The 16,647-nt window shown below is 48.2% G+C and overlaps 1 protein-coding gene across 1 annotated transcript in view; it reads left to right on the top strand.

The window, feature by feature from the left end:
* Positions 1 to 12,280, top strand: part of LOC119458442 (uncharacterized) — a 38,917-nt gene extending 26,637 nt beyond the window's left edge. The window contains exon 6 of the mRNA XM_049671214.1: positions 12,040 to 12,280. Within this exon, the coding sequence (XP_049527171.1) occupies positions 12,040 to 12,260 (221 nt within the window). The 3' untranslated portion in view covers positions 12,261 to 12,280. The remainder of the gene's footprint in view (positions 1 to 12,039) is intronic.
* Positions 12,281 to 16,647: the final 4,367 nt, after the last annotated feature.

Here is a 16,647-nt window from a genome sequence, read left to right as displayed (position 1 = left end):
GTTATAGATATATGATGTACACCATATGCCCAAAGGCTGTCATGAGATCTTCAGATAAGCAACACTATTGTTTCGCGTTCTAGATATGTTCCGAAGGACCGTCTAATAGGCTAGTTGGTCCAACACAGTCGCTAGATTGTTGGTTCAATGGGAGAAAGCCAATGAATGTGGCGCGTCACTTTCGACGGTAAAAACAGATAAAAAATGACTATTAACCATGCCCTGGAATATACCAACCCTGGAAATATATACATTTTATGAACCGGCAAGACGCAAGGAATCCGCTGATACCAGATTTTTATCGGTGGGTGGACTTTTCGCCATTTTCTGAGGTTTTGTTCTCCGACCACGCCAGTGAGAGAGCTAACCCTAACGGGCTCAGCCTGCTCTCGGCGCGGCGGCGCAGGTGGGCCTAGGCCTAGCCCCGCGCCCGCGTTCTCCCGCCCTTGTGCGTGAGTCATTCGATGCCAAGTGTGTTCGCTAACAGAGAAGCCATGCCCGCAGTGGTAACCGTGGAGGGAATGGACGTTACTCAAGAAGATCTCAACGGTGCGGGGTGGATTACCGCTCTCAGCACCCGGAGAAAGCAAGATACGAAGAGGCCGCCATTACGGAACGGCCAACGTAGCACTGAAAGCGCGCCGGCTGGCTGCCGCGCTGCCAAAGGACCGGCGAAGAGTCTGATGAAACAGGTCACGGCAGCCTCGAGACTTCCGAAGCTCCCCAAGGATCACATCAGGATCATCGTGCGCCCCAAGGGAGGCCTCGATGTATCTAGAGCCGACGTAGTACTCCTCGCTCAAGCACTAGCCATGGCGGCGGCCCTGAGTGAGCAGCAAGCGAAGGACGACACCGTGTGCCCGAACAAGGTACAGAACATTTTGGTAATTTCCACTCCGCACGACTGTAATGCGATAGCCTATGCAAAAATCTCTAAGATCCACACCAAGCACGGCGCCTACGAAGTCTCGGCGTATATTGCAGCCCCCGAAGGCACATGCAAGGGTGTTATAAGAAACATCGACCCCTCACATGACGACGGAGCGCTCAAGAGAATGATTGTCAACGAGAGAAACCCAACAGCACTCGAAGCAAGACGAATCAAGAACTCGCACGTGGTCGTGATTCTCTTCAAAGGCATGCGTGTACCCAATAACGTGATATGTGGCATGGCCCTAGTGCCATGTTTTCTTTACAAGCGACAAGTAGACGTTTGCTACGCGTGTGGCCACGTGGGCCATCGAGCCGATGTCTGCACCAGCAGCGTAGAAGAAAGAAGCAAATGTCGCGGTTGCGGAAGGACTAAATCCGAAAACGAAGAAGAGGAACACCAATGCACCCCGAAGTGCGAGGCGTGCGGAGGACCCCACGTCACAGGGGATCGAACGTGCAAGAACCGCTACCAGATCCCGTACATCGTACGACGTCGACGCCGAAGGCGCCGAAGGCGCCGGAAAGCACAGGTGGACGTCACCGATGTCACCGACACCAGCGACAGCTCGGCGGCAGCTACACGAAGCGGATCCATTCTCAGAACCCGCTCTGAATCCAGAGGGCGTTCTCGTTCGAGAAGAAGATCCAAGTCAAGAAAAGGCGAGAGCGCCGACGCCTCCAGATCGAGATCCCGGTCCCGCTCCCAGTCCGCCAAGCATACCATGTGGGCCGACAAGGTCAAGGGCGTGACGCAGCCGTCTCAGAAAGGAAAGAAGAACACATCAAACAAAGGAACAAAAGGTGAGGCACAGCCAGAACATAGGGTCGATCCCCGTATACAATCGCTCGAGGCAGAAAACAGGCAGCTTAGACGCAAGCTCGCAGAACTTGAAGAAGCTTTAAATAGCATTAGAGGACAAGTCACAAACCGCGAAGAGGCTAGCACCAACAACCCTGGGCCGTTAGCCGGGCAGCCGAAACGTAAGGCACCAAACCCAGATCCGTTAAGTGATACAGAGGAGGAGGAGGAGATGACGGAGGATTGTGAGACCCCATCCACCACCTTGGCTCCCCCCGCCCAAAATGAGGGTAAATGGGAGAAGACCCTGAGTAGGATGATGGAAATGCTTTCCGCCATAGAGTCGAGGGTAACGTTACTAGAAAGACCTAGGGCTCAGCCTAAAAGTAGACAAGTAGTGCAAACAGAAGCGTCCTTAGCTACTCCAAACCCCGACGGAGGCGCTAAAGGATTCTAAAAAATCTACAGTGGGCAAGATGGCGAATATAATTAGCAACAACGTCAAAATTTGGCAGTGGAACTGCGCCAGTTTCCAGAGGCGCAAGGCTCCATTAGGTCAACTCGTCAGATCGGTGGCAGATAAGCCACAAGTTATTTTATTACAAGAAACACTCGGAGAAAAGGATATCTCTATGTCGGGATACCGCACTATCGCCTACAGAGGCGAAAAGGGAAGAGGCATAGCCATGCTAGTTAAGAAGAACGTCTCCTTCGTGGAGCACGACGTCCCGAAATATAAGGTTGGACTCGAAGCCCAGCTGGTCGAGATCGTGCCCAGTAAAACAAGCAACGCAAATGCCTTCATTCTTAACGTCTACAGTTCTCCTGCGGACAGGAAAAGAGATTTTAACACCTTATTCAGCGCCGCAATCAGGATAGCCAGAAACGCGCCCCTTCTGATTGCGGGTGACTTCAACGCCCCAAACACAGAATGGGGATACGGCTTTAGCAGTAAGAAAGGCACAAACTTAGCCGGTTGTGCAGCCGATTCCAGCCTCACACTCATCACGGATCCTAGGTTTCCCACAAGAAGGGGTAACTCGGTCAGTCGCGACACCACACCCGACCTCGCGTTCCTCCGTGGTATCGAGGGTACGTGGGATAATCTCCAGGAGGACTTGGGTAGCGACCACTACATTCTCGAAATCACGGTGCAGGTCAAACCAAACCACCAGTCAGATACGATTACGTTGACTGGGATCTTTTCAGAAAAATTCGAGGCGAAATGGCCCCTTCAAGTGAATCTTTCACAGAACTAATCGCAAACCTTAAACAGGCTGTCAAGAGCGCAACCAAGGAAATCACAACACAGCTCGAAGTTCCCAAAATGGACTCGCGGTTAGCGCACCTCCTGGAGGCTAAACACGCCCTCGCGGAGAGGTGGAAAACGCAGAAGCTAAATCGCCGACTTCGAGTTAAGCTGACGTCAGTCAACAAGGAAATAGAGTCGTACTCCAGGCAGCTGGCCCTACAGCAGTGGGACGAGACGTGTAACGAAATGGACGGTCGCATGAGAAGAGGCAGTAAATGGAACTTGCTCAAAAGCCTCCTCAACGACAAACAGTCCAAGAGCACTCTCAATCTTGCCGTGGATAGACTCATTCATAAGCAGATCGCCACGGGCCTCACGGAAGCAGAAACTATCAACATCCTGGCTCGCACCTATCTCCCCATTAAGGAAGGAGATTCGCAAGGCGGAACGGTGAGAGCAGGATACACGGGGCTAGACAGGCCAGAGCTAGACGAACCGTTCACTGTATCAGAAATTAGACACGTTCTCTTCAACCTAAACGGAAGGTCCGCCCCTGGACCAGACGGAGTTACCAACAAACTCCTCCGAAACCTGGACGACAAGGCCATAGAAATCATAACGGCAGAGATAAACGAAGTATGGAGTTCGGGGCAGGTCCCGCTGGAATGGCGCACAGCCAAGGTGGTGCTTATCCCCAAACCGGAGAAACCCCCGCATATGGATAACCTGCGTCCCATCTCTCTAACATCTTGTATTTGCAAAGTGGCCGAACATGCTATACATAACAGAATCACAGATCACATAGAGAACAACGAACTCTTTAGACACAATTTAATCGGATTTAGAAGAGGACTTTCAACACAAGACACAATGCTCCTTCTAAAAAGATCCATATTCGACAACGCGTCGCGTGACGTTAAAGGCATACTTGCACTCGACCTCGCCAAAGCTTTCGACAAGGTGGCGCATGAGCACATCCTGAAAGAGATTTCCTCCCTTAATCTAGGGCGGAGATTCTTTAACTTCACTTTTTCTTTCCTGTCGAAAAGAAAGGCGCTCCTTCGACTGGGTACGATCTCGGGCGGTCCTTACAAACTGGGCAACTGCGGAACACCTCAGGGCTCGGTCCTATCCCCGTTACTCTTTAACATCGCCATGCATAAACTTTCTAACAGGCTAGCCGAACTCCCAAAAGTGGGCCACGCAATTTATGCCGACGACATTACAATCTGGTCTCCGGGGGGATCTCTGGCCGAACTAGAGCAATCCTTACAGGGGGCCATAGAGGTGACGGAGGAGTTCCTCACAGACACAGGACTAAAGCTCTCGCCCAGCAAATCCGAACTATTACTCTACAGGCAGGCTAGGCAAGGCGTTAGGAACCTTGAGCCTCTGGAAACACTGCCAGTCAAAATTACGACTAGAGAAGGACACCCCATTTCGAAGGTGAACTCCATCAAAATTTTAGGACTTTTAATAAACGCCAAAGGATGTAATGCAGACGCTCTAAAGAAGCTCGGCGCACAGGCGCACAATATACTCAGGCTACTTGCTAGAGTTACAAGTAGAAAGGGGGGACTCAAGGAGGACAGCCTACTCAGAGTCTTTCAGGCCTTCTTTATCAGTCACGTTAACTACACGGCGCCTTTCCTCAATTGGAGTAAAGCCGAAAAGAGGAAGCTCGACACGCTCATTAGGTCCGGTATCAAAAGACTACTCGGCATCCCACAATGTGCTAGCACGGAGAAACTATTGGAGCTTGGTGTTCACAATACTATCGACGAATTAATCGAGGCACATCGAACTGCACAGATCACCAGGCTTTCGTTAACTAAGCCGGGTAACAAAATCCTAAACGAAGCAGGCATATCATCCATACAACCGCCGCTCGACAGATACCCCCTGTCCAAAGAAGCCAAGGAAGCTATAACGGTCGATCCCGTACCGAGAAACATTCATCCGATATATAACGAGGGCCGAAGAATCGCACGGGCTAAAGCCATCCTTCAAAGAGTTAATCCGTACGGGGCAGATGCACTCTTCGTTGACGCGGCCAAATACGGCAGCGAAAATAAGTTTGCAATCTCGGTCGTAGACGCGCGCGGAACGCTGATTAGCGCTGCATCCGTTTGCACTAAGCACGCAAACGAGGCGGAGGAAACCGCGATAGCCTTGGCGCTTAACGCTGCCAAAGGCCCAACGACTGTTTTCTCCGACTCACGCACTGCCGTCAGGGCCTTCTCGTCAGCCCTAGTGTCTAAGCACACGGCTAGCCTAGTCAAAAAAATCTCTTGAAAACACTGCGGATAACGAGACAGGAGGTCACCACATCGTCTGGTTCCCGGCCCACGTTAAAGGCGTAGTTAATCAAGCGGGATGCAACCCCAACGAGCAGGCCCACTGCCTAGCGCGTGAATTCACGAACCGCGCCCGGGCTAGCGGTCCAGCTCTCTCACAGGATTGCTCCCCTAAAGACCCTCTTATCACCTTTAACGAGATCACATCCCACTACAGACTGAGCAGAAGGAAATTCCCTCCCCCTCACCCAAAATTAAACAGGGCTCAGTGTGTCACGTTCAGGCTCTTACAGACGAGATCGTACCTCACCCCCAGAGCGCTCAATCGGATAGATTCTAACTTCCCGCAATCGTGCTCCAAATGTGGGCACGACTTCTGCTCTTTCGATCATATGCTCTGGCTGTGCCCGTCCAACGCGGGCTCTGATCTTCACGACAAGTCCAAGTGGGACGCCCTACTGCAAAGCGCGGACTTTACGCATCAACGACAGGCTGTCCAGAGGGCCCGCGACGTCGCCGAGAGTCACCAGTTCCGGTTCCGTCATGGGCGGAGCCACCAACTTGATTGGGGTGCCTTCGGCTCCCCCAATCTTTTTCCTCAGGACCTTTTAATAAAGTTCTTGTCAACTGTCAACTGTCATTAACCATGCTAGCACATTCAGAGTCGGCCAAAACCTTGTTAAATTCATCGTAGGCGTACTGCGAGTATTATTGCTTCCCAATACTACTGGGGTATCTTGGGATAGTTCAGGTAAGTCGACACGATAGAACGTATATTTCGCGCCAACGGATGGCTGTCAAATAAACGCTCTCAGCGGCACAGTATATCGCCCATGAGTGCGCGTTGGCTTTCAGATTTTCGCCGCGAAGAAGACGTTCCTTGTGGTTTTCAAAACCTTTAAGGGACTGGGTAAACCATGGCTTCTGAGAGTCAGCACGAAAAGTTTTTTTAGAGATTGACTCATTTACTAGCTCGTTATTTTTGTAGCGTATCCAATTATCATTAGCGCACCACTTCTGGAAGGTAGTATCAAAAGAGTTTAATTAGCCGCAATTAGCTAGTTCTGACTTCAAGATCGCCCTTACCACAGAGACGAATCGCCTTTTCGAGGTCTGGCGCAGCGCCGTCTTGAAGCCGAATACACCCTGAATACGCTGTGGTTGGTGATTTCGTTTAGTTATGCAATTGGGTGGCTTTCGCGATTGTGTGTTAGTATTAAATTTAAGATGTTTGCCGATTCCTGTATGATGAGTATTGGCTCTGCTACTAGTTGCGTGAGTTTAGCTCCCAAGGCGAGCGTCGGAACCACTAGGCTATACAGCCACTTTTTTTTACCATGGTATTTATTACAAGAATGAAATGTTGTTGTTGTAATGAATGAAATGTTGTAAGAAAGACATGGCAGTTGTTGAGGCACCTTTTAGATCCGGCGGTAACTAAGTGGGCACAAAGGGACAAATAGCTAGATTAGTGCATCAGTATCAAGGCACAATTGGAGAATTTATGCAGGAACTCCGGGATCGTTACATAAACGGCGGGTCAGGCGGTTGCTTGCCGCACTACTCGGGAGAGGAAAATTCGGTACTAGATGAGGACTTTACGGTGGTGGAGGTGGAGTTTGCCCTGGGGCAGCTCCGTACTACGTCGGCCGCGGGTCCGGACGGGGTTACTAATAAAATGCTAAGAAACCTGGATTTCAAGTCGGTGGGGTCGCTCACCGACATGATGAACAAGTATTGGGCGGCCGGGCAGATCCCGGGACAGTGGAAGCATGCTAGGAATATATTTATTCCTAAGCCAGGGAAGAAGCTCTGTATGGAGAATCTGCGCCCCATCTCGTTCACATCATGCGTGGGCAAATTGATGGAGCACGTGGTCCTCAACAGGCTTCAGGGGTATGCGGAGGACAAGGAGTTTCTGCTTGCAACGATGCTTGGCTTCAGGGCTAGTTTGTCTACGCAGGACGTCATGATACAGCTGAAAACGGACGTGATTGATCCTGGTTACGGTACGGGCACCAAGGCTATCTTGGGGCTCGACCTAAATAAAGCTTTTGACAGTGTTGCCCATGAGGCAATACTGAGGAACCTATCGGACATAGGACCAGGGGATAGAACCTTCCGCTACATCAGATCATTTTTGGAGGGCAGGACTGCAGAGATTGTGGTCGGAGAAGTGAAATCGGATTCCCTCACGTTGGGGGCCAGAGGGACAACGCAGGGGTCAGTTATTTCGCCGTTCCTCTTTAACCTTGCCTTAATTAAGATACCGCCGAGGCTGGAAGAGATATCGGGACTAAAACACACATTATATGCGGACGATATTACTCTATGGGTACCAGGGGTAGTGACGGACAACTGGAGGATATACTGCAAGGAGCAGTGGATATTGTGGAAGAGCTAGCGGGGGAGGCGGGACTCACGTGCTCTCAGCCCAAGTCCGAGCTTTTTAACACGAAAGTGTTTTATGCCGGGGTCCACCAAGACTTCACTGACGTATTTCCGTCACGGAAATACGTCATAGAACATAATACAAAGAAAGAAACCAGAAGAAAAAGTTCCACAAACATGCAAAATTTGGAAATCGAACACACGACCTCTCGGTCCGCGACGATAGATCGCCGAGCGTTTAACCCATTGCGCCACAAACGCATTTGCAGAGAGCTACACAGACGCGCCTTATATATCTAACACTCCTCCGTGTACCCGCGCTCTTGCTCGGGGCGGTGCCGCCGCCTACGAGCAGAAAAGAGAAGTACTGCATTATGACACTAACGCGCACCGACAGTGAACGCTTCGGTGGTCTCAGCACTACGACGCCTCGATGCCAGCATTCGAAGGGACGCTGGCATCAAGAAGCACTACCAACGCCACCTAGGTGGCGTTCACCGTACTCAGCACAGCGGAGCGTGGCCTCCGCAATTAGCTCTTAAAATGTTTCTGAAGTTGATCGCGGAGGCTGCAATTACGACGCGCTGTACGCGCTGATTTGACTCGGTGACGATTCAGTTACGTGCTTTGTCTTGCGCGTTGTATTAGTGTGTCAGTTACGTGCTTCGTCTTTCGCGTTGTGCTAGCGTGTGCAGCGTAGTGCAGCTTCCATATGCACGACGGTTGCTCATGGTCATCGACGTTGGTAGTCGTGATGGAGGAGACGTGCCACCAGGCGTCAGCGTGGGTGCATCAACGCCTAAGGGCGCTTTAGCCACAAAACACCAATAGACATTATATATCAATGTGCAATAAACATTACACTACTTCTGTGAAGACACGTTTCACTTTCGTGTTCTATACCGATTCCTATATAAGAGGGATCAACCACATTTTTTGTGGTTAGGGACAAACCAAGAGGACTACATGCGAGGCACTATGTTCCGCCACCCCCGCTAGAGGTGAAGTTGGGGGGTATGCCGGTCGCTGAGGCCCAAATGATTAGGATCCTAGGTCTGTATCTGCAGACTAACAGGAGGAATAGGGAGGCCTTGGCAAGGCTTAAGAATACGGTTAACGCTACCGTGAGACTAAACAGGAGAATCGCCAATCGCACAAGAGAAGGGTGAAGGAAAAGGAATTGTGTGAGCTAGTACAGGCGTTTGTGCTCACTAGGATAGTTTATGCGACGCCTTATATGAAGTTGGACGCGACGGAAAAAGGAAGGTGGGTGCTATGATTAGGCAGGCGTATAAGGCGGCCCTTGGGCTGTCTAACAATGCACCTACCGAAAGGCAGCTGAGATTAGGGGTGCATAACACCCTGGAAGGACTACAGGAGGCACACTTGGTGACGCAGCTCGCTAGGCTTTCGAAAACGAAATCGGGCAGGGCCATATTGGATAGGATCGGTATTGGGGTTTGAGGCTCCTGCCGGGGACATGAAAACTGAGGTGAGGAGGGAACTCCACAAGACCTTATGCATAAAGCCTTTGCCCAAGAATATGCATCCGATACATCATGAGGAACGCAGGAAGGCAAGAGCTAGAGCTTTACATGCTAAGTACGGGAAGTACAACGGGGCAGTCTATGTAGACGTCGCGGAGTACAAGGACAAGGACGCATTTGTGATTGCGGCGATGGACGGACGGTGACGCTCGGTCGCCTCTGGATCGGTCAAAAACCCGCTCCTGAGAAACGGCAGATGAAGCGGCGATAGCGCTAGCTATAGGTAATACTGAATCTGACCTGATTCTCAGCGATTCAAAAACAGCCATCCGTAATTTGGAAAGGGGCAGAATATCTGTCACGGCGGCACGATTGCTGAATCGGGCCACGAGACGAGGGACTAGGGAGGTGGAAATTGTCTGGCTACCAGCACACTCTGAGAATCCTGGGAATGAGGCGGCTCACATAAATGCTCGAGGTTTCGTCAGCCGAACAGGTGGGCTGGTCGTTCCAGGGAGGTCCACGAGAGATGGGCTGGTGTCTTTCACGACATTACAAACCATTATAAACTGGAGCGAACGATTTACCCGCCCCCAGACAAGAAGATGACTAAGGCGCAGGAATGCATGTGGAGAAGGTTGCAGACTAGATCTTTTCCGAATCCATACGTGTTGAGCAAAGTATACCCGGAGGAGATTAAGCCGGAATGCAAATGGTGCGAGGAACTGGCTACCTTTGACCACATTATATGGGAATGTAGCATATTGCCGCCACCAGTGGATATTATGTCTGATCCTTCTCTCGAGCAGTGGGAGGCCGTGTTGGCCAGCTCAGACCCGGTCGTACAGACCAGCGTCGTGGAGTGGGCCACCCAGGTCGCCTTCAACCATTGGTTGGTGGCCATCTAACACGGAATCGTCCACACATGCTTTTTGACGAAATAAAGTTTTCTCCATCCATCCATAGAGGCGCTGCGGTGCACAAGGGCGTTCGTTCCCGACGCGCGCTCTCTTTCTCTCTCGTTCATTGCTGTGGTTTACCCGAATGATCCCCCGGTGCTTCACCCACTCATCATCATTCACTTCGTGGATATGCGGTGATTTTTTTTTAACAGCGGAGCTGTTTACCCCGACCGTTAGTCCGTGCAGAGCGAGGAAAATGTGGGCCGATCCTGGCGGTAGTGCAGAAAGCGTCCAAGCGCAATGGCACATACCCCTGTGAAATTGCGAAGATGTTTAAGCCTAGCCCAAATACGTGGTGAATACCTTGCGATAGCCAATTCGATATACAATCAATAGCTAATCGATAATTTATCAATAAATTCCGGAAAATGCTGGGGATGACTTGGTAATGCTAGGTTCCGATCAGCTTCGCTGTTTCTTTAGCCTTGCGCCACTAGTGTAAGCTATGCTAATTTCTTTCTCCGAACGCTCGACCATTAATTAACTCTCTTTGGAAAGTTTTATGGTGAAGCACCTCAACGCCGTTGCAGTATAACATTACCCCATTGAATACCCAAGAAACTTTCACCTGGTTGCCTGGAATGATGTTCTTATGGACTGAAGCCAACCGACATTCACGATTCCTTATGCAGATTTGTTTCTTGAAATGGATGGAAGCCCTCGATTCCACAACTTAGCTTTCTCCACGTTAGAATAAATTGTTGGTTTCATGCACATAGAACATGCTTAGCGCCAATTCGCTTCCCTGATCTTGATTTTTTTTAGATGGACGTGTTCTGTTGACAGCTTGCTAAAAAACATGCGCATCATGTTTACGAAGAGAGTTCGAAAGAAAATAAAGCTACTAAAATACAGTAAACGCCGACACACCATTTTAACGGTTATACTGCAAGCTTTCTCGATGAAATCTGGAAGGAAGCAACGTTCCTTCTGTTTCTTGTGAACTGCGATAGCAAATTTTATTGCGACAGCATCGTATGGCTCAGGAAGCGCAAAATCCAGCGGCGTGGCTGCAGATGGTAGAAAAAATCACATTGTCAGAGAGACCACGCCGCGGTGCTCGGTCTATATATAGCGCCGCGCGTTGCGACGCTGCCAGTAGGTGCGGTGATTTCGGGGAGTTCTGTCGTGTGCTCCGATGGAGGAACCTTCGACTTCGACCAGTGAGTCAGTAGCTGCACCCTGCTGCTTTGGACGTCAGCGCGAGTACGCCAATGAGGCCGTCGAAATGCTTTCGCATTGATCCACGTAGGGATACCTAAGTGCCCTTTTTTTCCGGTGGCTCAACGGCTGTAATATTCGGCTGTTGGATTGCTGTGCTTTTCCGGCTGCTATGGCAACAGTTTGATGTAGGTGAAAGGCGTAAAGTTTTACGTACGACAGATTTGGGCGCGCGGTAACTAACTCAATGTGGTCGAAATTATTCCCAAGCACTCGGCCACAGTGTATCTCGGACATTCTGTGTTTCTTATTAATCTTAAACCCCTTCAGTATATCATTCTGTCGAGGAACTTGGATAAACAAACCTACTCCAGTGCAGATTCAGATTAATGTGAACTTGCGTGGCGTACAAGTAAAACCTAGCAGAAACCTTCAATGGGCGATATCTGTTCTTACTAGTTCAATGTTTTACAGCTACCGTATATACTATAAGCCTTGCCGGCGAAAATCACAAAGATATATTTGTAACTGTAAATGGGCTGAAAAATTATGAACTACTGCGTAAATTTACAAACTATTCCGTACTGTGATAAACGTGTAGGTAAGAAAAGCGCAGAAAAGTTTTTGTTTAATGAATTTGTTCCTCTGGTGTGCGTTGTTTGCATCTGTAGGTGAGGATGTAAGGGGCGTATCTGTGACCACACGCAATTTACGCACTGTGGTAATTCAATAACGTCTGTCCATTTTCCTCTTTCAGTGTTAAAGGTAGAGAAAAGTTCATCGCAGCAAGAGACAGATGGACGGCACTGCGTTTTGTGGGTAAAGCAAGACGCACTGGACGATCATCATGCATCGTGCGAGCAATATTTTCTGCGCAACTGCGTCACCGAACATGTGTATACAGTTTACAACCGGACAGAATGCATAACAGCGCTTCCAGAGCATCAAGAAGACACCAACCTGCAAGCTTTGGGATGATATAATAAAATTAATAGCAATATGAATGACGGGACTTCTTACTGCTATCATCATTTTAATTCGGTATCACGGAATCAGAGCGCTACACTTGTAACAGTAACTACGTTGATCTTAACCACCAGATGAAATTGTGCTACAAATTTCTATAGGAGCATATGTTCGCCACACAACACAGTACACGCTTAGAACTACTACAAAACAAAAGCCAAATGTGGGCAGTTTCTATGAAGGCTCTCTTGAAATATTTGGAACATCAAAAAGACGTCAAAGAACATCAAAAAGACGTCTACCTGCAAGATTTGGGATGATATAAGAGTAATAAAATTGAGGGCAAAAGTCACGTCAATGAATGACCTTAGTTCTCACCTCTGTCATCATTTTAATCCGGTATCACGGTACCAGAATGCAAGACTTGCAATAGTGTCTATGGTTAGTTTAAGCATCAGCCAAATTTTGTGCTATACGTATCTATAGGAGCATATGTTAGCCACAGAACTCAGTACGCGCTCGGAACTACTACAAGATTAATGCAAACGGAGACCAGCTTCTATGAATCCTTGCTTGACATATTTGGTGATGGTACAATAAGCGCCATCTCTAAGACCACATGTAGACCCGACTTGGAGCATTGTAGACATAAAAGAAAATTTTATTTTGCGAAAAGTTAATGCGGAACACGCCACATCCCCGATGCATTTCGGCAGTCGCATGATGCGCCTTCCGTAGGGGCGTTCCTTCGGCCGTCGAAGTACCATTGATCTGTGAGGGCTCATGCGTTTCGCGTCGCGCAACAAAGACAGATAACCAGTCAATGAATCCATAAGGATGATAAGGAGTGATGAAGGGTTACATGGTTCGCCTTATCACGGTTGATAATGATTCGACGCGGATTGATAAGTTGCGAAACAGTGACATGGTCGTGAAATGGTCGGAGCAATTCTGATAAGTTGGATAAGGACTGATAAGGCTTGATAAGAGTCGGATCATGCCCGATAAGGTTGAAAAATATATCATGATTCAAAAGGATCAGATCGATTCCGATAAGTTTGATAACTGATAAGGGTTAATAAGGGTCGGATCGAGTCAGTTAGGGTTTATAACAACCGACAAGGATAATAATGGTCGGATGTAGTCTTATGACGTTGATTACGACCCATAAGCGTTGACAAGTGTTTATACTGGTCGAATAAAGTTTGATAAGATTGATAATGACACCGGGCCGCGTGGAGATGAGCAAGTGGCACAACGCTTACGCATGATTATGCAGCTCCAGTGGAGTTTCTGCGTGAATTTCCTTTATGGGAATGCAGTCTATGGAAAACGCGCATGATGAACCGCAACGCCAAAGCGATTGTACCTCTGTTTCAGTGGTTCTGTGCAGCTTATCAAAGACTACGCGACCCACGAGCGCAGATTTTTGAGTAGCGAGGTGTAGTGCCACAGTTCGAACGCCATTGGACGATTAAATGGCCTCGACTAGTGAACTTCCCGGCAGGTGCTTACTTAGAAGCTTCTTTGCAGGTCGCAAGGTGGTTTATATCGCGATTTTGCTTCGTTCTGAAACAAAATATTCACTGAGGCTCTATGATACTGAAAATAGAGTTCTCCACTTGTTAGCATGTAAAGAGCAAAGAAAAAAAAGAAGGTAATGCTACACGGCCGTACGGACAGTAATTTGCATTTAAATAGATGTGCGGATTCCACGCACTGTGGGAATCGATGTAAGCGAAGCTTTGTATGTTGTTTTCTTTTATTGACAAAATTAACATTGATGTTGCCGGCGAATGTGCAATTTCTTCACAGTTAAGTCCAATACGAGAGTGGAGAGTTATGGTTACACGTTACCTTCCGTTAAACTTTGATTGAAATATGGGGCTGTACGAAATAAATTAATTATTTTAATTGTATTAAGACACGCTACGCATAGATTTGCGGTCTGCACCACGTTTCACTGCCTAGTGAAGACAAAGAAAGGGTTGAGGCAAGAAGACACAATCTCTGCAATGCTATTTACTGCATGCTTGGAAGAAGTATTCAAGCTCTTAGACTGGGAAGGCTTAGGAGTGAGAATGAACGGCAAATATCTTAGCAACCTTTGGTTTGCAGATGGCGTTGTCCTAGTCAGCAACAATGGGGAACGAATTACAACAAATGATTGAGGAGATTAACCGTGAAAGTGTAAGAGTGGGCTTGAAGATTAATATGCAGAAGACAAAGATGATGTTCAATAGTCTGACAAGGGAACTAGAATTCAGGATCGCTAGTCAAGCTCTAGATTATGTAAAGGAGTACGTTTATCTAGGTCAATTACTCACAGATGAGACAGATCATGAGAAAGAAATCTACAGAAGAATAAAATTGGCTTGGAGTAAATACGGCAGGCATTGCCAAATCCTGACTGGGAGCTTGCCACTGTCATTGAAAAGAAAAGTGTACAATCATTCCACTCTACCGGTGCTAACATATGGGGCAGAAACTTGGAGGTTAACAAAGAAGCTCGAGAACAAGTTAAGGACCGCACAAAGAGCGATGGAACGAAAAATCTTAGGACTAATGCTTAGAGACAGGAAGAGAGCAGTGTGGGTCAGAGAACAAACGGGGATAGCCGATATTCTAGTTGACATTAAGTGGAAAAAGTGGAGCTGGGCAGGCCATATAAGGCATAGGATGGTCAACCGGTGGACGATTAGAGTTACAGAATGGATACTAAGAGAAGCAAAGCGCACTCGAGGATGGCTGAAAACTAGGTGGGGTGATAAAGTTAGAAAATTTGCAAGCGCAAGTTGGAATCAGCTAGCGCAAGACAGGGGTAATAGGAGATCGCAGGGAGGCCTTCGCCCTGCAGTGGACATAAATATAGTCTGATGATAATGATGATGATGATGGTAACTACATCATGCGACTCTCGTCATGTCGTCGTTGCGAGTCATCGTCGTCAAAGTCTCCTTTCATACCGTTGTCATCGTGTCATTGTTCTAACGCTGTCATTTCACCATCGTCATAACTTGAGCAACGTAATCCCCTTCTCGTCATCCACCTTCGTCGATCCATTGACGTCATTGGTTGTTCGCCATTTTATTGTAATCATGCTGTCGTTATTCAATCGTCATTATACCGCCGTTGTGATGCCATCGTTGTGATTGTGTCATCCTCAGACCGACGCCATCATCCATGCGTTGTCATACCATCGTCGTCATGACGCCTTGGTCGCGCCATCGGGGCTATTCCATCTTCGTCCGGTCGTCGTCATACCGTCCTGGTCAAACCATCATCGTCATCTCATCTTCCTCATGTCGACGTCCTCCTCACAGCATTGTCGCCAGACTATCGTCAGAATTTAGGAATCGACATCCGATTGTCCTCATGCCACCTTCGTTATACTGCCTCGGTCATGCCGTCGATATCACCCCTTCTTCTTCATTCTGTAGTCGCTGCATCAGCGTCACACAGTCGTCTTCATGCCGCCATGCTCATGGGCATGCTCGCGAGAACCCAGCTTCCGACGAACCGACCGACCAACTGAAAGACCAGCCGACCGACTGAGGCGAAACATAGGAATAGCAGGGAAGGAAAGGTTACTCATGCGACTCACAGTTATTCGAACTCACAACGGATCTTCATTTTAACATGAACTGTAACAAACAGACTGATTGCGTTTTCTTAGACTTTTCCAAAGCTTTCGACAAGGTTGCTCATTGTCGCCTATTTTCGAAATTGTCCGCACTACGTTTAGAGTGTTTAACAATGTCGTGGCTGCGTAACTTTCTATCTTTTCGTCAGCAGTTTACCGTAGTAAATAACTTTTCTTCAAACATTTGCGACGTAACATCCGGTGTACCACAGGGAAGTGTTCTCGGACCTTTATTGTTTTTAATATACATAAATGACTTACCCTGCGGTTTATCTTCATCTGTTAGGCTATTCGCTGATGACTGCATCATTTACCGTACTATTAACAATTTTGATGATCACCTTTCCCTTCAAAATGACCTTGAACTAATTTGCAACTGGTGCGACACCTGGCAGATGTCTATGAACTCATCTAAATGCAAGGTGCTCTCCTTTAGTCGTAAGCGCATTAACTCCGACTTTTCTTACTCCATAAATAGTAGCGTGGTTACCAAAGCTTCATCATATAAATACCTCGGTGTTCATCTAACACCGGATCTCTCATGGAGCACGCATATATCTGCTATCTGTTCTAAAGCATCCAAAACACTAGGATACCTTCGTAGGAATCTACGCAACTCGCCTCCCAATGTGCGCAAATTAGCTTACCTTTCGTTTGTTCGTCCGCATCTAGAATTTGCTTCGTCTGTATGGTCTCATCATCAAGGTTATCTAATTAGTATGTTGGAAGGTATTCAGAACAGGGCTGCACGGTTTA

The sequence above is a fragment of the Dermacentor silvarum genome, chromosome 7 (assembly GCF_013339745.2).
Source record: "Dermacentor silvarum isolate Dsil-2018 chromosome 7, BIME_Dsil_1.4, whole genome shotgun sequence".
Lineage (NCBI taxonomy): Eukaryota > Metazoa > Arthropoda > Arachnida > Ixodida > Ixodidae > Dermacentor > Dermacentor silvarum.
This window is presented reverse-complemented; position numbering and strand designations above follow the sequence as displayed.